This window comes from Opisthocomus hoazin, chromosome 1, assembly GCF_030867145.1.
Source record: "Opisthocomus hoazin isolate bOpiHoa1 chromosome 1, bOpiHoa1.hap1, whole genome shotgun sequence".
Taxonomy (NCBI): Eukaryota; Metazoa; Chordata; class Aves; order Opisthocomiformes; family Opisthocomidae; genus Opisthocomus; species Opisthocomus hoazin.
This window is the reverse complement of record NC_134414.1, coordinates 111,007,280-111,029,534: the sequence shown is the minus strand read 5'-3', so window position 1 is coordinate 111,029,534 and position 22,255 is coordinate 111,007,280. Positions and strand designations below refer to the sequence as shown.

At 47.7% G+C, this 22,255-nt stretch overlaps 1 protein-coding gene across 2 annotated transcripts in view; it reads right to left on the bottom strand.

Annotated features, from left to right (window-relative positions):
* Positions 1-2,737: 2,737 nt before the first annotated feature.
* Positions 2,738-22,255, bottom strand: part of CYYR1 (cysteine and tyrosine rich 1) — a 59,321-nt gene continuing 39,803 nt past the window's right edge. Inside the window, exons 3-5 of one of the 2 annotated variants that reach the window (XR_012766607.1) lie at positions 8,880-9,037; positions 5,025-5,400; positions 2,738-3,566 (exon numbers count right to left, since the gene is read on the bottom strand). Coding sequence is in view for 1 of the 2 variants with exons in the window: in XM_075446867.1 (XP_075302982.1) it covers positions 5,267-5,400; positions 8,880-9,037 (292 nt within the window). In the remaining variant the exon portion in view is untranslated. Of the gene's footprint in view, positions 5,401-8,879; positions 9,038-22,255 lie in introns of both variants that reach the window. The other variant, XM_075446867.1, reaches the window with a different exon arrangement.

The window sequence follows — 22,255 nt, the reverse complement described above, 5'->3', positions numbered from 1 at the left end:
TGAGGGGTTAGGCTGACAAAAAATCCCCATATTCTTCAGAAACACCTCAGTCTTTGGCGTTCCGTTTGTTTCTGTTGGCTTTGCTCCACTCTGAGTCATCACTGTGACAGCAATGGATTCCGAAGCCTGCCCTTTCCTGCTCTCCACGAAGGATGCAAATACTAATCGTGCTTAGCACAACAAAAACAACGAACATTTTCCATTTCCAATGCTGTGTCAATATTGACCATCTAATTTTCACAGCACACCGGACCGACAAACGTTACTGCTCCAGCTATCGCCTCCACCACCGTGACCTACATGACCCCGAGCCGCAGCTCCTCGGCCCACGCCGCGCTTATCACCTTTGCCCTTCCCACAGCCACAGCCGCCGGCACCAGTGAGCCCTCTGCTCACGTAGGTCATGCAAAATCAAAAAGTCATGACTGTTCTGGTTCTTCCCCCATCTCTCTTTCCCTCCTGCAAAGCGAGGGACCATGGCCTCTCCTTGCTGCAGCCCTCTGGCTGCCCGTCTCCACCGGCCGCACACCAAACTGGTGACAAGCCGGAGGGGTCTTTTTACAAGGGGTGCATGGCAATCCAGGCTTGGGCCAGGGCTCTGCTTTTCAGACCTCAGACATCGCTGCAATATAAAAACCACCGCTACACCGGGTGTACCCGCCGAAAAGCAGTAACAGGGACTGCTTGATAAAAGGTCCCGGGTGTTATTTTCTCAAGGTGTTTTGTCCAAGCACTGACATTTTAGTGAAACTCAAGAAATATATTCAATTATTTCCCTTAATTCTTTTGTGCAATTTCTGCCTCAGGGTGTTACATGCTATTGCTGTGTGCTGTTAAATACCTGTTGTGCTTTATTCCAAGGTGGCTAAAATAATTATTTTTCCAGTTGCTAAAGGATTTGGAGAGCTTCCAGGATGAAAGTGAACACAGAAATGCCAAACATTTACTATTCTAATAGATAGCCATCAGTGCTTTATGAACTATCCCATTACATCCAAAAAATATCACTGTGGTTTCACAAAGGGTCTTGAGAACATTTGCTTTAAATTGAAAGACTCTATTTCTACTCTACCAACAACAGCGTTAATATCGATCCAGGCGCTCTATGGAGCAATCTGATTTTTTCATTGCGGCACTATTGAAAATCTGGTCTAGCACACTGGTAAAACTGCATCTTTCAAAGTTACCAACATGAAAAAAGCAAACCATTACATTTTTCATTAATTAAAAGAAGCTTATAATAGCATTAACGATCCTTTCATTGGAGTGTGTCATTTAGGTAATGGCAGCCTAGCACATTAACTTCCCTTGGCTTTGCCTTGGCCTTTTAACTCCTCCAGCTGATTATTACCCAATTTGTAAAGTCTCCCAAATGGGTCATTAGCTCTTAAATACATTTCTCCTGCTGTTTGGTATATACCCCAGAAACAGTAGGCTGTCAGAGAGATAACTGGTTCGGAAGCAGCTCTTTCTGGGAAAACAAAGAAATGCCAGATTAAATTAAGTTTGCGAAATGAATCACGGCTTGAAATATCCCCGACACATGATTAACGAAGACATCACACCGAACTTCTGTTTTTCCACCAAAGAGGACTGGCATCAGAGCGCACGCAAGCACATGCGCCCCTGTCAGCACCTGCAGCTCCCGCTGCTTCCCGCCCATCGCAGCGATCGCGCAAGCAGGCAGTCACCCACCGCGCCAAGGGAGGAGACCAAGGAGAAAGGCTCGTGGGGCCAGCTCCTGCGCCCCGGACACGGTGACCTTCCCGCTCTGCCTCCCCAGCTCAGCCTAGGAACTGTGAGCTAAAGGCAGAGCAACCCGAGACCGCACGAAGATCAGCAGCACCTGGTCCAGGTATGTGAAGTGCCCGAGGCAACGCTACACTCGCCGACCAAATCAGTAACGCCGTCCACCGCCAAGCGAGAAAAGCTAAAGATCGTTCGGCCTCTCCCAGCCATAGATTACATTTTTGTATTTTTTTCTTACTTCACAATACGATGTCAGGTGTGAGACTGAAATAAGTAGGTGTGACTAAGCAACAACTCTTTGCACAAGAAATCACATGTGAAACCGAATAAATGACTACCGGCCAGCAGTATCTGCACTGCAGGAACTTTGAACAGGGAGGTGTTGAACAAATTACAGGTTTCCACACAAAGAAAATAACACTTAAGGTATTACACCACTTCAACTTTTTCAACTAAACTCAACTAATAAAACTTCAGCACTAACAAATGCTCGCATTTGGTTATGCAGCAGCTTCTGTGTTCTGTTCCTTTACTTTTACAAATCTTTCTGACGCTCTCCTCCCCCTCAGCTGCCGCAGTTTGCTTGCTTCTTTTCAATGCAATCATCACCTCTTTCTGACAAGAGGCTGCCCTCTACTAGTTTTACCTGGTTTGCTGGAAGGGCAACACCTTTATGTTTTATGCCCTCAGCAAGGACAAGAGATGTGGCATTCTTTGAGAAGTAAAATCACTGCCTGCTATGGCCCAATACACGTGGATCTGCAGAACCTTAATTAACATACTAAAATCAACACCTTTACGAGTGTTTTCATAGCAAACAAATAGCTCTCTATCACTATGAAATTCTCAGTTTGCTATTTCCATACTTTTCCCCTGGAATAAGCCACTTACGCACTGTAGGTGCTTCGGTCACTATGACCTACTTGCAGCATCATCAGAGGCAACACACAATCACAAAGCTGAAAAAGAGGACTCTGTGATCAAAGACTTTTCGTTCTTTTCCAGAAATGCCTTTTTATTTAAGAAACCCGCTTTATAACTTGTTCTGACAAATGTCATGGCTGGCGAAATTCTTCCTCTAAGGGAAGATTTATGATCTATAGGATAGTTTTCTTTCTCTGTATTTTTCAGGAGACTGGACTCATCAAACACAAACAGCTCTTTGATTTGTGTGTCTGCATCTTCAGCACAAAGAAATGAAATACCAGAATGGGGAAAATGACAATGCTCTTCATCTATAGGTAACTTCTCGGCACACAAGTATCATCCGGTGTGATCAGCTGGAAAGTGCTGAGGTACTAGTGTAGAATGATGTGGTAGGAACAGGACTTCCCGCAGAGAAAACGGTGCTTATCTTGTTCTTCACGCTGGCCACCACGTTGGCAGGCACATCAATACCCCAGCAGATGGTTTTGAGTAGGGACTGCCAAAACCCTGCGTGCAGAAGGTTGCCCTTCATGGGAGAATTTCAGCTGAGGAACATCCATCGATCTCTGGAGAGGTCATGGCATCAGCTGAAATGTCGCACAGCATAGCCCAGAGCAGAAGTAATTGTACAGACAACACGTTCAGGACAGAAATGAGAATACAACATTCCTTCCCTGGAGAAGACTCCAAGGAACTAGCTGCAACCAAAACCTGTGACACAGCTCGGTTTTCCCCTGAGTGGGTTACAAATGCTTCGGTAGCTAACTGGCCTGCGACTCAAGGCTCAGTTTGGCCAAGGGCCACAGCACAGATCTTCTGAACTTACGGTGGTGAGGACTGAGGCCATGTGCGCTCTGAAGCGGAGTTTCAAGAGGATAAGCTTAGTCAGCCTGGAAAAGACAAATGCAATTACAAAGTCTGAGCAAGAACAGTCAATAAGGTCTTGTTTACAAGGCAGCCTCTGAACAACTTCTGTTCTCAAAGTTAAAAGGTTGCTTGAGTTCTTCCCTGAACCAGGACTGAATGCCACAAAATATGAGACTTAGGGGGTGACGACAGGTTGTCCACTAACCTCATCTGGTTATGGTACCACCTATTGCAAGCTGGTTTTTTTTTTATTCATTAATGCACTGATAGACCTGAAAAGAAGACGAGGGCTACACTGGAAAATATTTAAATGTCTTCCAGTCTCCGGGAGTCAGAGGTAACCTGCAGTTTCTCACCCTGAAATGGACCTGATGCCACAGATGTCCTGAACTCCACATTTTTGTCACCTTCCACTACTTTGGCTGTAGCATTCTCAAATTGCCCAACTCAAACTAAGGACATTCAGCGCTTTTAAATCCCCAAAGAGAACTACTGTCTTTGTGGTTTGCATATAAAACTGAGAAAAATGCTAGTCTTCCCACTGCAGGATGATGCTTTAGGTAACCCAATGCTCTATCCTGAAGCCAAACAGCTGCTGCTGAATTACAGTTAGCCCCATAAGTATACAGAACATTTTACATCACGAAGGCCTGTACTTTACATAGTAGAGATAATTTTGAACAATATGTGTTACAAAGGCAAAAAATACTGTTTGGTGACTTGCAGTTTTAAAATGCCCAAGACAACATTCAAAAGTAATCTGATGCTCACAGTCTCTCTGCTCATCTCTTTGGTTAGGCTGAGTATCATTAACTCATTAACAGTATGATTTTATTTTAACATAGTCTTTACGCAATCCAGTTGAAGACAAATCTATGATGTTTTAATATTTGGTTTGTATTTCTTCTCCCTCTTGTGAGTTTTCCTGATTCAGTTATTTTTTAAAAATTTTGAAGTATCATCTGCTGATAAAAAAGGCACGATAGAATATGTCCAACGTATACAGTATTTAAGTTCAGGTAAATCAACTATAAATTAGTGTATTTCACATATAAAAATGCTCTTTATGTTTACATTTCAGGTCACGGACTAGTCTGAAATTGTTTAAAAGTAGGTACTTAAAACAACCTGCACTTGGCCAAAAATAATATCCATCATTTACTGGTTACTGAGTAACTCCAAGAGCACTTCTCTTGATAATACGCTTATCAGGCCAATACGCACAGCTGATCATTGGGCACTACCAGCCTGAAGCAGAAACTGAAAATAGCTTCAGTCTTCCTTGTTCTTCCTTATTTCCCTCAAGGCGTAACACATGCTTGAAGACAACAGTAAAGCCCCAGCAGCTGCCTCTTGCACTTTCGAAACAGCTTGTTGAACCATTTGCACCACTTGCACGTTCTTACACGGGAAGACCTCCGCTCCCACGCGCTGCAACGGGCTGCCGCCGAAGCTGAACGCTGGTGCTGAGCACGACTCACCAGGCACTAACTTACAGGAACTGTTCGCTTCGGTCACGCATTGTTCAACCACGAAACGTGATGGTCTGGAGTGGACCGTATTTTTCCTCATCCTGAGCCATGGCAACCCTCCCAGGTTATTCCAACACCGGGCCATGTGTGTGGATGCAGACTCCATCCTGTTTGTCCCTGAGCTGACAGCCTTTGTCCCAGCGGTGCTGGCTGTTTCAACAGGCAGTTCATATCCGTGTGAAGCCATGTCGCTACTTCCCTGAATACCCGGGGTAAGGAGGGGGTGGGGGATACTGTATCGAAGTCTGTGGGGTTGGAGTATAAGGTGGAGGTAGGTCAGATGGGTACTCCATTTCATATTCGTAACTGTATGGCGGTGGAGCCACTGAAATGGGAGAAAAAAGAAGACAAAGTTAAAACTTTTTTTCAGATGCAGACTCCCAAGCATTTTCTAGTTCACATCCAGACTTCCATACAACAGAGTGTGGCCAGCAGGAGCAGGGAGGTGATGGTGACCCTGTGCTCGGCACTGGTGAGGCCGCACCTGGAGTACTGTGTTCAATTTTGGGCCCCTCACTACAAGAAGGACATTGAGGGGCTGGAGCTTGTCCAGAGAAGGGCAACGAGGCTGGTGAGGGGTCTGGAGAACAAGTCTTAGGAGGAGCGGCTGAGGGAGCTGGGGCTGTTCAGTCTGGAGAAGAGAAGGCTGAGGGGGGACCTTATTGCTCTCTACAACTACCTGAAAGGAGGCTGTAGTGAGGCAGGTGGTGGTCTCTTCTCCCAGGTAACCAGCGATAGCATGAGAGGCAATGGCCTCAAGTTGTGTCAGGGGAAGTTTAGATTGGATATTAGGAAAAATTTCGTTACTGAAAGAGTGGTCAGACATTGGAATAGGCTGCCCAGGGAGGTGGTGGAGTCACCATCCCTGGAGGTGTTAAAAAAATGTGTAGATGTGGCACTTCGGGATACGGTTTAGTAGGCATGGCGGTGTTGGGTGGATGGCTGGACTTGATGATCTTAGATGTCTTTTCCAACCTATGATTCTATGCTTCTAAGTCTCCTGGCAATGTGTTTGCTTTTTTTCAGACTGTCATTACACAATCACTTCATGTCAAGGCAAGTCCTTGCCTATTGCCCTTTCCTTCACGGCTCAGCCATGTGCCCACCGACATGTTGTGCTGGTAACAGCGTTGGAGTGGCCCTATGGCAGGTGATACCAGGTTGATGTGGCAGAGCTAAACTTTTTCAGTGGAGGAAAGTTGGATTTTTCAGATCCACTCCCCTCCACCTGCTTCAGCAGCAACCTGGATTCACGTCGTCTCAAAATGACGGGGTAGCCAGGGCTTTCGCTGATCTCCACAGACCTCTTAAACACCCTCCGGATCCCCAGGAGATGTGTGCCATGCCATGCCACGCCAAACACAGCAGCATCACGCCTCCCAGGGCAAACGCCGGACATCTCCCCAGGACATTCCCAGGGCTCGGGCTGAGGAGGAACAGAGCTTTTGACTTCTTCACCCGAACAGAGACATCTGAGGAAAGCCCACCATTTGTAAACTGGGTCAGGCATTCAGGAAACAACAAAAATATTCACAAACAGCTGAAAACATTTTCTCAACTACTTCTACTAACCTTAGAAAAAAGGACGAACTCAGTGGTCAAAAAGACAGTAAATGCTGCAGAACGATAGCACAGCAGGAACAAGGGATCCACATCAAGACCCCATTAGAGCAGTCTCTACAGATGTTAAGGTCCAGAGTCTGCTCATGATTCTGTTCATGTCAGCATGGATGTTTTCCTACCGCCTCCCTAGATGTCTCAAGCAGACTGGCACTGAAATAGCACTTGAACAGAGAGGAAACAGAAACCTAGGATGTTTGTGATGGGGGGGAGAGACTCAAATCCCAGCGTGCCATGAAAAGCACTCCCTGCTCTCTGAAAACCCAGCTGCTGCTGTGGCTGAGGCCAAAGGAAGGGCATCCCCTCGCTTGCTGTTCCTGTCCAAAAGAGGTAACGGCAGGGGGGAGGGCTGGTCACCAACCCTGCAGCCAAAGCCAGGTCAGTCATTATGCCAGAAGTGTTCATGACAGCGGGGAACACAGAAATAATTTCAGAGCTTCCCCATCCTCCAAAAAACTGCTGCTGCTGAGAGGAAGAACTGCTCGAACTAATGTTTTCACCAGGAACGGTGAGCGTGCAGAGTCAAACTGCCTGGAGGTGGAGAGACAGAGGTGAGTCATTGCAGGAGCAGACTTGGGGAGCAAAAGGCTACCGCCCTGGAGCCTTCATTTTGCTCTTGTTTTTACAGCTTGCAGTGACTATTAGATACTGAAGCAGCTCCTCAGCAATTCATGGCTGAGAATATTGCAGTTCTCTTTCATTATTCACCTCTCTATGTAAAACAATGTTGCAATGATAAGGATGATTACAGATGGTTTTACTTAACTGGAAAGTAAGAGCATGAGGGAGAAAACACACTCGTGATAAAGGAACACATCATAAATACTGCTTAGCTTGCCTATAAGTATACATAATGTACCTGGGGTTTGCTGCAACCTTTCCAACAGGGGGGAATATAAAGGCAGGGGATCTCTAAGAGTTCATCCATGAAACACCATTGCCTTTTATTACTGTGAACTCTCACGTTATTCCAAGGCAATTGCTCCTGGAATTGTAATTAACAGTGTCACTGAAGCAGAGACATAGCTGCACTGCATAAACACCGTTATGCTGCTTCCAGGGTCAGCTTTGCTCTTCAACAACGTGGCCACTGTCACACGGTGGAGAGCCCTGACAAGTGAGCCTTGCCAACCCCAGCTGGCTCGGTGCCGACCCACCTTTGGTGCTCCTGCACCCCAATCCTAGACTGGTGTGAGTTGACAGGCATGGTGCAGAGAGTGGCTCTGCACAGAGCTAGCTCAGGTACCGCCTGATGTTCCAGCTCCCACTCACTATGGGCACAGCCCTACTGGAGCAGATCCATCAGGGGTCTGTGCTGTCCCCTGGGCTGCCCCAGAGCCCGTGACAGCTTATCAGCTCAGTGACAGATCTGACTGAGGCTCTGTGCCTCCCCTCGTGCCGCCCTGCACCTAAAAAACCTTTACACAACGTAAATCCACGGCCAACGCTAAGCATCTTCTGCCAGCTCAGGCCCAGCGGATGCAGAGGGCCACCTCAGGTCCAGCAGCCCATCCCAGCCAGCAGCCCCCCAGGACACGCGGCAGAGAACACACCGCAGCGACGCCTGCGTGTCTCCGCAGAAGCCACCTCGGATCCCGCAGCACCTGGCAGGGCTTGTCATCTGGCCGAGCACCAGCCAGCTCGGGCTGCGCTAGTCTCCACACGGCACCACTCGCAGCCTTTGCGCTACGATCCACAGGCCTTACTGTCCGGGTTTTCCCCTCTCTGTGGTGTGCCGGGCCCCCATCATATCGGATGATGAAAGGGAGCTGACTGCATGTGAAAAAGAGCAAACACAAGAGCCAGAACACAAAAGAAGAACACCTGATCCGTTGCCAGAGAGCCTCTGGCACAGGGAGAAGGTCTGTCCTGCACAACACGGCGCAGCCCCGAGCGAGCTCTCAGTGTGCCGCGGCGGGCACCGCAAGCCACGCCGCTGTGCCAGGGAGCATGGCACCTGGCCAGACCTCGTTAGCCCACTGAGAAGCTGAATAAATTAGACCAGGCAGAGCGCTGCAGTGACGAAGCTGCAGGCGCTGAGCCATCTTGCGCATCCCAGCCGGGAGCCGTGCTGTTCCCCTCTGGACTGGACGCTGTATCCGCATTCCCCACTCACCGCGGAGCCCCAGCTACCCAGAGATGCGCTCCCACCATTGTGACAGGGATCTCCTTTGGCTTCCTTACCTGGGTACGTGCTGATAGCGTTGATGTGCGTGGTTCGGATGACCCCTACTCGAGTGCCACGGTTGCTCTTCATGCACATGCAGACACAGATGGCAATCCCAGCAATCACTCCCATTATAAACACTATACCGAAAACAATTCCAGCTATCGCTGTGCCTCTGCAAGGGGAATGGAAACATGCAGTCAGTCTCTGCCAAATAACGTTGGCAAAACAAAATTCTTTTCTCAGGAGTAGCCCAAGTTTGAGCAAAAAAGTGCATATTGGTTACTGAAAATCCTGCAAATTTTGATCCATCAGGGCATCTGCATAGAAGAAATGAAAGATCTCTGAGACCAAAATGAGAAACTCTTTCAAAGCCACCTTTGCAGTCATGCCAAATCACTCTGCTGATTTACTCTATATTAAACCCTCCTATTCCAGGACCTTCTGAATTTAACAACTTTTAAATATTACAAAGGATAATTTCTGCCCTTTCCCCTCATCACACAAGACTTTTTTTTCCTAAAGGCATTGGTACGATTTTCTTTAGAGTAAGTTATCCCCAGTAATACATTCCAGAAGCATCCTGGGGCGCCTGCATGCTGTGCTTCCACAGGAATGGTTTGGTCATTGTTTTATCTTAGGTCTAAAAGCCCTCCTGCTGCGCTTCCGAGCCCACAGATTAAGGAGAGCCTCCTCTTCTTGACGATGAACAGCAAGAAGCAAAGCGAATGCCCACTCTTTCACACATCTGCTGCTGCAGCCAGCATAAGAATTTGAGGCGTACACGATTTCTTTCAAAATGGTCCAAAGGAAAGAATTTAGCTCAGCCCCGGAAGTAAGAAATCAAGCTTTCCTTGAAAATACATAGAGAAAGGAAAGGAAGCCTTATTGCACAGACACACAAGAGAAAAACCTCACCAAGAGGCACTGAGGAGCTCCCAACAACATTAAGGGCAAAATCAGCCTTTCTGATGAACGCTAGTTCACTCAGGTTTGTTGTCAGGCACAGGCAGTGAAGCATATGTTATATGAAAGACGTTATTTATAGCCTGCCCTTTTATGAAAAAAACCCCGTGGCTTTCCAGAAATACTCTTACGCTGCGCATCTCTTCATTTTCCAGCAAAGATTTCACATAGCAACCTTAATGGCAACTTTTTTCCTGGACACTTTAATCAATCCAAACTGATAGTTTGTCAATACAAATAAGCTCCACTAGGAATTGTTGCAATGCAGGGAATCAAACAGGCGCTGCAATACTACAGAAACAAATATCAAAAGGAGTCTAAAACATAGTCTGGCTTCCCCGTACAAGCATGGGAGTAAGTGGCCGGCCTGATTTTCAAAATGCTCATAGCCTACTGACTTCCAAAGAGTCAGCAAGAATCAGGATGAACTCAGTACTTGAAAAATCAGACCTTCTGTTTAAGAACCTAAATATGAATTTAAGAGCTTGTTTTTAGGCCCCAACTATTCAGGAACTTTGCCAAGATCTGCAGTACAATTACTGAATTATACAGCATAAGTAAACACAGACAATTTGCTGTCTTACTACCACAGACTGCCAGGGAGCTAAATTGCTCTCTGCTGTTATGTAGCAATAAATGAAGAGTGTGCAAGGAGAGTAAACCTGTTAATGTTTTTTGCAGAATATATAAAGGCCTAATTTATACAACCTTAACTCATGGCAGCAAGCACCTGGCCATAAAACTAGTAGCTCAAAACACCGACGTGATCAAGCGCTTTGGTATTCACCACCAAGAGCAACGGAGAAACACCACCCCCAGCCGCCCCCGCACCCCCAGATAGTTTGCATCTGAAAAAAAGACAGTGATGCTCTTGGGAGATGTGACCAAGAGACTTCCAGTTTTGCCATCCTGCTGTCTCTGGGAAGATTGTCACTACCTTGAAAGAAACCGCCATACGAGAAAACAGTTTGATTCAGCAGATACTTCAGCACAACACTCTCTTCATTCCAGAAAGCTTTCTTGTAAAACCATAATTAAAAAATCAGGCATAATGCACAGTACCCCTATTACAAACAACAGCGAATTGCTACTGCTTTTGCTACACCCATTTAGTGAACGAATCATTGTGCCCTTCACCGGGAGGGCTGCATCGCAGAGTGGCAGGGAACTCTGTGGCGCTGAAAGAATCCCTCTCCCAGCTGGAAGAAGCAGAACCAGCCACCGCTGACCACTGGCCTCAGGTCCTGCATTGCGTTTCTTCTTTGTACACAGTCCACTGCTGCCCAGCTCCTGCATCCCAGGTACGCTCTGCCTGGCTGATCTGCTCAAATCCCAGAAACCACAACAGTTCCTTGCACTTCTCACCAGCTGCACCTGAGGAAAACCCACCCTCTGTCCTAAGGACTGAGCGAGGTGGGTAACACACCGTACTGTGTGCACACGCAGCACACGTTATGTTCCCAGCGCTAAACTGAAAGTTCTACGTTAATAAAGCCCATTTTAAACACAGTTTAAATAGAGTTTGTCTCAGCTGTTTCCAAAGGCAAGGGTGTCCCATATGTTCCAGAAGTGTTCAGACAGATGCCACTCGGCCATCTGCCCTGAGCAATGGGCTCACTGGTGCCTGTCGGACACCCCAGCCCCATACCCAAAGCCCACTCTTCTTCTGCATAAACAGCAGCTGCTCCAAAGCAATACCCCCCCACCAGCTTAAATGACGATTCTGTGACACTTTATGTAAGAAGTTAAAAGTGTTCATAAGGAAAGGAAAAAAGATGACAAAATGTCCGACACCATCTTCATAAGGAGTTTCCATCTTTCCTGAGATATTAAGCAGATACTTCTACACCTGCCAGCTGAGACCCAAGGACTCAGTTGCAGCCCTATAGTTCTTCCCAGTGATCCTTCAGCAGTGTTGCCTGACAGGCACTACCTCGCCTCTGCGAAGAAAGAGCAGCAGGGCAAGGCACAGCTGTAAAACGCCCCTCCGTATCTGCTTGCATCTGAAATTCAAAAAGGGCTGAAATCCACTGGAAAAACTTCCAAGTTAGAAAAGGCCTCTCAATCTAAACACAACTATACTGGAAAGCAAAAACCACTTCTGCCAGGCTACCAAACCCAGGTCAGTAAGCAAAATAAGGAACCTCCGCTAAACCACTCTTTTGCTGGTCCCCACCGCAGTTCCTGCTGGTACAGCCACGAACCAGAAACAAAAATGGTCACCAAAGAAAATACTGACCAGCTTAGCTTTGCGACAAAACTGGTAAGTGCAAGTCTTCCTCATGGTTCTGAAATCAAGACAAAAAGTGGTTTAAATAGCTAGCCCTGCCACTGCTTGTGGATTCAGGTTTTCACACCATAGTGGTAAAATTAGACAACCTACGGATGGTTACACAAAGAGAGGCTGAGATATGGACCAAAAGATGTAGGTCAATTTTTAAATCTGGGTACAGCCTGACTGAGTACCAGCAGAAAGGCGCTCGCTGGTCTCGGTGGGCTTCAGACCAGACCCAGTGCCATGCACGTGAAACTGTTCCAGGAATCGAGTGTTTGAGTTTGAGTCATCTGTCTGAGAGGACTTCAGGAGATCTGCTCTCCCAAATATACATAACAGAATATATATAATTCCATACCACTCTCTGATGGTGAGTCAAAGCTTAAACCCAGCCCAATTCAGAGACCTGCAGCCCCTGCCACTCACAACGGCCACCAGTAAAACTAGGAGGACTCTGCCTCTCAACATCAGGCTGCACCTTCTCAGCACCAAATCCTGGCAGGACAATAGTTGTGCAGTAGCTGTTCCGGGCACACAGCACAAAAATAAATGCTTGTTCTTTCTTTGTGGAAAGCCTGTGGTATGACTAGAATGTATGAAGAAAAATAAGCATGTATTTTTTATAAAGTCGCGAAGTTGCTCTTTGTGCTATTAGGGAATTTTTGAAAATAAATATCCTATAAGCCTATATCCCTTATTTTATGTTAAAAAATGCTTGCTTTGTCTCTCTCACTGATATTTTACACTTCTGCATAGAGACACAGAGGGCTACAGCGATTTTTCACGCTGCCACCACCACAGAGCTGTTCAAGGGAAAGTGCCTAAGAGAAAAAGGACACTGTAAAGCAAAAGAAATCTAGAAACCACACAGCAGAGTCACGTAGCAACTAGGAAGTTCGACATACAGGGAAAACTTTGAAATGGAACAATTTCAAGGAAAACTTTATGCAAGGTCCTTTACAGAAGCAAAACTAATGAAGAGAAAAAGACTCCCACAGAAAAACAACGCACAGAAAAGTGAAGACGGAGAGGGGAAAAGTAATTTTAAAGCTCTGGAAACGGCAAGACATATTATCAGGGTGAAAATCAGATATTCAAAGAAGCAGCTTTCTACCTGCTTTTAGCAACATCCCGCTGGAAATAATATAAATCTCATCCACAGCTTAACATTTCTGGCCCAGCAGAACGCTCTCCAGCAGATCAGGCCTTTTGCTGGGTGCCGCCAAGGCCTTGGCAATCACAGAACCACAGTGTGGTAGGGGTTGGAAGGGACCTCTGTGAGTCATCTAGTCCAACCCCCCCGCCAAAGCAGGGTCACCTACAGCAGGCTGCACAGGACCTCATCCAGGTGGGTTTTGAATGTCTCCAGAGAAGGATACTCCACAATCCCTCTGGGCAGCCTGTTCCAGTGCTCCATCACTCTCAGAGTGAAGAAGTTCTTCCTCATGTTCAGACGGAACTTCCTGTGCCTCAGTTTGTGCCCATTGCCCCTTGTCCTGTCGCTGGGCACCACTGAAAAGAGTCTGGCCCCATCCTCCTGACACCCACCCTTAAGATATTGGTAGGCATTTATAAGGTCCCCTCTCAGTCTTCTGCAGGCTAAACAAGCCCAGCTCCCTCAGCCTTTCCTCATAGGACAGATGCTCCAGTCCCCTCATCATCCTTGTAGCCCTCTGCTGAACTCCCTCCAGTAGTTCCTCAGCCATGCTGGAGCCAGGCAGGGCTCTCATAGCTCTTGCAGGTGGCACGGCTGAGCTGCCCAGGGTCAGAGACCCCGTCCCTTGGGGGAACCGGTAACTTGGGTGTTTCACACCAGTGGCAGAAGCATCACCAGTGGTTGCTCCAGCCTGCAACGGCTAGGGTTGAGATGACCGGAGAACATGAGAGAGACTGAAGAGCAGACCTGCTCCTTCAGGTCTTAAGGAGTGGGAATGGATTTCATTTAGCACCCCTTTCCCCTCCTGAAGGCTACTAATTTGGGATTTAGGCAAGCAAAGTGGATGTTGAATTTCAAGACGAATACTGTCTCTGTGGTCATCTCCATTTTGGGGACAATAGATCTCAGAGGCCTAAAAATCTTATGGCTCAATAGGTTAGTGTTTCCTGAAAGAAGAACAATTACTGAATAAACATAAATTTTTAAATGCATTGCCAAAATCTGGGAGCCCGGTATACCATGGCCTGCACTGCTGTATGACAGGGACTTTGTAGTCTGTTGACCTCTGTTCTTCCTTCCTGGGCTCTGCCCTAACGTCACACGTGGTATGGCCTGGAGCATAACACTTTGGCGGGGAGACTGGTTCATTAGTACAAAATCGCAAAGAAAAAACGTTTCAGTCAATTTTTCCAGCAAGCCCACAGGCTGCAACGCGAAATGTTTCAATCTCACCACCACAGCGACAGCCCCTCCCGAGCCTGCCCCCTCCGACCCCACTTCCCACCCAGGGATCCCCAGCACAGTGCACACCCCAAAACTCCCTGCATCTCTGTAGCCGAGGGATGCTGCGCAGCACGTCCCTGGCCTCCTCCTGCCTCTCTGGTGTCCTCACCACGGGGGCACACACAGCTCTCGCTCTGGTGATCCGTCAGGGCAAACCAGGCGAGCCACAGCCGGACAGACGCCTGCCGGCCCAGCCTCGCTGCACCGGAGACCTTCACCCATGTCCCTGCATCCCAAAGCTGCTTCAGCCTCCCCTCGAAGCCCTCCTCCTCCAAGGATGGGACGGTTCCCATCAGCATCCCCTCCCGCGTCCCCACTGGGCAGCCCCCTCGCCCTGGGGTGCCCAGCGGGGAGCGGGTGCTGCCCGGTGCTCTGCAGGCCATCCCCATGCCTCTGGCTCTCCAGCTTTGGCTCGTGCAACCCTCACGCCCCCGTCCTTTTTGCATTTGTTCTCCTCCACAAGCAGACGGTTCCTCTTGATTCCCGCTTTCCGTTAGCCCTTCCCCTCCCCGGAGCACCTTTAAAGGCAGTCTTAAACCGGAGAAGACAGCAGGGGCAAGGAGCCAAAAAGATGCCTCGGGAAGAGCATAAACAAAGAGAGAAAACGTGTTTCTCTCCTGGCCTCCAATGTTTCGCAGCTCAGCAACTTTCTGACCCAGACAGGTTGGTTTGCTTCTCTAACTGCATCACTCCGTGGATTTCCCCTCTGCAAACCTGCTCAGCTTCATCCCGAGCTCGTGTCAGTTTTAGCATCCACAGCCTCAGGTGGCAAAGAGCTCCCCAGCTTAATCACGTGTCTGAAGAACTGTCTCCTCTGGTCTCTTCTGAGCTGAACGCCCAGTAATTTCGCCCAAGCCTCCCAGCTCGTCAGCCACCAGCTTCCGCTTCAGCAGTGCCCGTGATCTTACAGACCTCTGGCAACGTGCCTAGCAGCCAACTCTTGGCCATCCTGCCGGAGCCGCATCCGACTTGGCTGTTCCATGGAGAGGGGCTGCTTCACGCCTCTGGTCACCCTGGCCACCCCTCCTTGCACCCCTCTCATCCTGTTCTGCTGTTTTCTGAGAGCCACAGCAGAAGCACGCATGGCACATGGTAAATATTGTTGTTCTCAATTTTCTTCTTAAATAATCCACGGTATTAGACCTGTTTTTCTCGACTGTCAAACAGACTTTATGGCAGTATTTACCACAGCATCAAGCCTCCTTTCTGAGAAGTAATGTCAGCCCAGAGCCCATCAATTCCTGTGGGAGTTTGGGCTGTTTTTCCCTGTATGCATTACGTAGTGTTTACGGGCCCTGGATCTTCTGCCTGGACTCGTGTCCTCTAGCAGAGGACACCGGCTACAGCTACCACAGGTGAACTAAAGCCACCAGCTTTCCCAAAGCCCAGCTCACTCTGTAACACCGTATCTATTTAGAAACGATCACTGCAGAAGTGACAGAGCTCCACGCCAAAGGTGCGTTTATACTGGCGCAAAGGTCTTTTCATCCTGTAACAGCTCACGTTAGCAATTTTACAAAAATTTGGCTGAGTATGGCAAGACGTTGTTAGAAGCATGTGAAGATCAGTATTCCCACTCTGCCTTTGCTATATTTCATTACCATATTAGTGCAAGCAAGACGTGCCACTCTCAGTCTTCACTTTGCTCAGCTGATCTCTTCCATCTCATCATCCTTCCTAATTTCCAGTACTTTTTTAGTTCTCCAATTAATTTATTGCCATCTCTTTATATCTGTGATTTGCTGGCGCTGCATCTCTAGAATAATATTAATAATAATGCATGCCATACATTTTGGAATACTGCTGCTAATACTAATAAACATCCTTTAATTTCTTCCCCTTTCAGGCATTCAAAAAGAAGCTGATAAGGGATTTTTTAAAACTCATTCTGTGAGATAAAATAAAATTTAAAAAAAATCAATGATCTTTGATCTTCTGATCCAGCCACTGACATTTTGAAAAATGTACTCTTTAGACTCTTAATCAGCCATGATGTTACTTGGAGGGAGGGGGTGTTGGGCTGTTTATCCAATTTGGTCGGCAGACCCCAGGTTACTTGGACCGATCGCAGACGTGCAGTAGGGTTGCGCACCGTTTTCTCCTGCTCACCGTCCTGGGGGGTTTGCTCCTCTTCACAGCTGTCCCTTAATTTTCGTAAGGACAAAACCACGTAGTGAGCGATTGTCTAAGAGACTGGCTTTGCTGTCCAGGGCATTTTGGCTTTACGGCTGGGGTACCGTGAGAACCCCATGGCGAAAGCTGATGGAGGACCGACTGAATCAGCCGGCGCACCCCATGGCTCAGCCAGCAGCCTTCGCACCACGGAGTTTTACAGTCCTGGAACACAGAGACCAGGGCGGTATGGACAGAACAGCCATCCAGTTTGGGAATCAGTTAACCAGTCAGCTAGCTGCTGCTTCCTGTTTTAAATTAAATAATTAGTTTACAGAGTAGTAACTCAAATGGACCAGGCTTGTCTTTGAGGCTCTACTTTTGCAAGTCATACTTCGACAAAACTCCTACTAGCACTTCCTTTAAATACATGTTTTATCACAGGGAGGAAGGAGGTGATTGTCTGCTTCTGTAAACAAATCCCGCCTGCCTGTTAAAACTGGGTACAGACTGTACTGGGACAGTATTTGCCTTCTTTTGCTCCTACTCAGTTGTATTTAAGGTGTGTTGTTACTGTTTAATTCCTTCCAAATAGCTTCTCTGTGCCGTTCCCTCTCTCTCTTGCTATATTTGCAAGACTATTAACTCAAGCACCAAAATATCCTGAGTAGCAGCTGTATAATGAAAAGGTAGTGGGTAATCACGCCAATTCCTGACCTCCCTCCTCCCAGTTCCTTGTGGACAGGTCATCACTTTGGGACTGCTCCATATTGTTAAGCTACATAACCTTGCAACGGGTTAATGGATAGTACGTTCCATCTTTTAGTATTGCCAGTGTCTGAGCAACAGGGCACCTTCTACAGCTTGTTTAAAGGCTACTGAGCCACTGAAGTGCAACTGTGGCACACATCCAAACCAGAGAGAAAACCATACAAACTGCAACCCAAAAGGATATGTAATTACAGTTTGCTCTGGTTTGGGTTATCATCCGACAGACTTTTCAGGTAATTTGCCTTTTGAGAAACATGTAGACATTTCATGCTTACTTCCTTTATGCCAAACCATGCGCTTTTCTCTCCAGCACGCTGCTGGAGGTGCTGCTCGGCCAGCAGTGCTGCAAAGTGCTTCAAATCAGTGATCCTGGAAAGGCCAACGTAGCTGCTACAGTAAAGGGAGAGTAGAGAAAGCAGGCTCTTCTTCTAGCTGGTTCCCAAACTGCTTCCCCTGCCTGCGTCCGACAGGCCTGAGATCTTCCCGCTGCCCTAGACAGAGGGGGTGGAGGGAGGGATGGCACAGCTCCCACCCTGCCTAACGCTCAGCGCAGGGCTGGCTCAGAAATAGCGGCATGGACGGAGGGAATGATGCATGAAATGTAGCTGGGAGGCGCATGCCGCAATATAGCCAGCACAATGCTGAATACACAGTGGTGTTATTAACTGATCATGGCTAAGCAAATACATTTTGATCAGTCCCAGCCTGTCCAGCATTTTCATCAGGCTAATACGTGCACACATGCAGATGCTGGGTTTGAAAACACTGAGTCTATCTGTCTGGCAGTTCAAAAATTTCAGAACGCTGCCAGGATGTGAAAACACCCCGAACAATGCATAATTAAATTAAAACAAAAGATTAAAAAAGTCAGAAACACAGGGGTAATTGTGGGGGCAAGGGGAAGCTTTTTTTTTTGACCTTTTATGTGAAGGAATTCTGATTAAGATCCTGCAAGGTTTCCAGTTACCGCTTTTCACCTTCATGCCCTCCTGCTGCTTCTCTGCCCTTGTTTTGCCGCAGCTCCTCTCGCCCCACCTTTCCCACTCAGACATCCAGTGCTGTTCCCTGCAGTCATGACCCTCCCACCCTCTGCAATGTGCTTCACAAGCTTCCCTGGAAAGGAAACCGAAGCCGTAATGCAATTTCCACTTCCCAAAACATTCCTCATTGTGCTCACAAATCCAAGGCCCAACCTGACGCTGACGTACATAGAAAACCATGGCACAATTGTACCTAGTGTAGCCTTTGCTGTAATTTAGGGACTTTTGCCCTTTTTATGCCTGCAGTTTGCATTGCTGGCTGAGCCTGCCATTTAAGACTCTTTCTGAATCAACAATGGGAGAGGCTGACACTGCTGCGCAGCTTTCTGCCCTCTAAGCATCCAAGCACGTGAGGCCAGGACGATGGAGTGGGCTTCCAAGAAGACCACAAAGTAAGTAACCCCAGTAACAGTTCATTTTCGGTAGCTGCGTTACGGGGTATAAACGCTTCTGAGAATCTCAGAAATATTATCTTTCTGGTAATACTTCACATACTCTTTCTGACAGAGATTTTATTTATACCGGCTTCTGCAAATGCTTGGCTTTGCACGCTCCATGAGCTCAGCGCAGGAGAATCCCGCAGCTCCCCTCCCGGGAAGCTCTTGCTGTAGCGGGCTGACTTGCTGTTGCGGTTTCTGGACCTCCTGCCTGTCAGATCCTGAAATCTCTGAGCTATCGACAGCCAGACCTGCCCACTTCCGCCCTGGCCTGCATCTAGAGTATATTTTCACCTGGCCTGAAGCCAAGCCTGTAGAGTCACGCTTGCCAGCATGGCTGATAGTTCAGCACCTTCTGGCACACTGCTGCCTGCCTTGCGCCTGTAACAAACCCCGAAGCCAGCCGCGCGCAATGTGATTTTGATGTGCCAGGGAACAGCCTGCATAGGGCTGGCTGGTGTTTGGTCAGCGAAACAAGCCAGCAGGCACTAAGGGAAAGGGCCAAAAGACGGGGCTCTGAACTCTTGCTCCGCGAGGCAGAGGAGCACCAAGGCAGGATGGAGGTGATCCACAGATTAATTAATGTTAAAACAGAAAGAACTGCGATGGCTGTGATTAAAAAGAGCAGTTCCTCATGAGTTCCAAGGCAACGGGCTGAACAGAGCAGTAAATGCTAGATACGGAAACCAAAGGAGAGCTCTGCCGTACTCCAGGGCATCTTCTGTGTCCTCCCTTCGCTTTCTTGCTGCTGGCCACAATGTCCATCTTCCTAGTTTCCCACCGCCCTGCCCGTTCCAATCAACTGCACTTGCAAAGTTGTGCACGGTGAAGGCTGGCCCTTAGTGAATTTAATTTTCTCCACATCAGACTGTCTCCTTCCCAGCAGCCTTGTGTGTGCCATCCAGCCACCACCCGAGCACTGGGGCACCAGCTGCAGTTGCTGGCTGAGCTGTGAGCTAACCACCACCCTCTGCTGCCACACTTCATTAGCTGGAACAAAGAAACCAATCACAGAGAACGAACTGGTTGTTGGCATAAAGCCCTCCACCCCTTAACATAACAACCACACCTTCTTACTGAAGTTTCTGAAAAATAAGAAAATAAAAAATGATGAAAACATAGTAGCAGCCCTCTCCTCTCCGCGTTCCATGTGGGCGGCAGGGTGAAGGAAAACGGGCATCAGGGTGACCTTCCTCAGCTGGTGAGAGCTGGGACCTGACACCTGGGCAAGGCACCCTCCAGGCATTTCGCAGAAGTGCTCCCACCGGCACAGCAGAGACCAGGGCCGGGTGGCTCAGGAGCGCAGCGCTGGCGAAGACCTCTCCTGCCCGCTCCCTGTGGCGGCACAAACTCATATCAAAATCAACTGACCGTGTATCTCTGGCTGAAATGCAATGACTGAGTGGATTAAGGTAAAAACATGTTATTTCCCTGCCAGTTAAATCCTGTACAGGACAGGGTTGTCTTTGAGAAGCAAAATGCCACTGAATATAATTCTAAGACAAGGTTACTGTTTGGTTTGCTAATGAGAAACCTGTTTGTATTACGTAAACGTGGCTCTTCTAGGCTGCAACCCTGGACTTTCTAGGTTCCCCTCAGGGGCTCCCAGAGAAGCATTCTGTCTCACAACACTCTAACAGAGGCAAAAGCCCCAAATTGGTATCTTGCATTTAGTGCACGCTTCACATAAAATTGCTTGTTGACAACTCAAGATCTCTTTCCCAATTATGGAAAAGTTGAGGCCAGCGAAACATTTTTTTCCTTCTTGGTGGTCAGCTCTGAAGACAAAAGTAACCTAGGTGCCAATCTAGTAGCTTATGTAAATTGCTAAGACATATTTTTAATATTGAAAGATTTCTGCCGAGATGCAGCACAGCCCCTAAATAAATGCTTGGTGAATCATTGCAAAGAAGTGCACTATCAGCTCCCGACAGAGACAGCGCAAGCCAAATAAGAGCCTTCAGAGGAACAAAGACCACAGAGCGCAGAGGGAGAAGCCACCAAGCAAATGCCACAGACCAGATGTTACAAAACCGATTGCAGTTCTTTCTTGTGTGAACTGAACAGGAAGAGCATCACCGAGACCCTCAACCCTGAAATGCTCCCTGCTCATCCAGCCCATTTTTCAGGAGTCCATCACTCTCCCTCAAGGGGTATCACAGATCTTACTCTGGCATCCTAGGATATGTCCTCATCACCTATTTAACAGTTGCACGGGACCTCAGATCACCCAGAGTAACTTCTTTTCAGGAACACACTGTTTCTCCATACATTGCCCCTTTCTGAAGTAAGTACTGTCTTGGGACTGATCAGCAGACACCTGACGGCAGCAGCGCCAGGAGTGCAAACCGCATTTATCCACAACAGCACTGGAAAAGCATCTGAAAAGTATGAACAAATTGGAGGCTTTGGCTATCCCCTGCACCTTCTGGAAAGTCCAGCAATGCTCCCGAGCCTTTAAATGGAACGTTGTGTGGACACCAGCACCGCGAGGGTGGGAGCACCAGGACCCACTTACTGAAGCAGTGTCAGGGCTGGTGCCAGTCACCTGGTGACTACATCTGCAACTGGAAAACAGCTTTGATGGTGAAAAGCCAAACCCCTTCCAGGTCCTGCAAAGCTCAATGCACATGACACGTGAGGAAGAGGAGGCTGAGGGGAAGCCTTATTGGTCTCTACCACTACCTGAAAGGAGCTTGCAGTGAGGCAGGTGTTGGTCTCTTCTCCCAAGTAACTAGCAGTAGGACAAGGGGAAATGGCCTCAAGTCGAGCCAGGGGAGGTTTAGGTTGGATATTACAAAAAATTTCTTTACTGAGAGAGTGTTCAGGCATTGGACCAGGCTACCAAGTGAAGCGGTGGAGTCCCCATCCCTGGAGGTGTTGAAAAAACAGGTAGATGTGGCACTTCAGGACATGGTTTAGTAGGCATGGTGGTGTTGGGTTGACGGTTGGACCTGATGATCTTAGAGGTCTTTTCCAACCTTACCGATTCTATGATATGCAATTCATGGTCCTTTCCTAACTAATAGTGTTATTTCACTTGTACTCCTTCGCCAATATTAGTGAGCTATAAATCACTGCCAGAGCAGAAGCTTATTAACTCTTCCTTTTTTTTTTCCTTCTTGGAGATTGAGGGAGGAAGAAGGAGAGAATTTTGCCTTTTTATGCAACAAAAAGGAGGAAGATTGTAACCAAAAAACAGCAACAAAGTGAAAATAACATAGAACACGACAAAGGAATAAAATATCTGAAAATGAACAGATGCCTGCAATCAACACTAATTCAATGACCTGAAAAAAAGGTTTTTGACTTTTTCAGAAATCTGATTCTCAGAACATAAACTGGAGCCCCA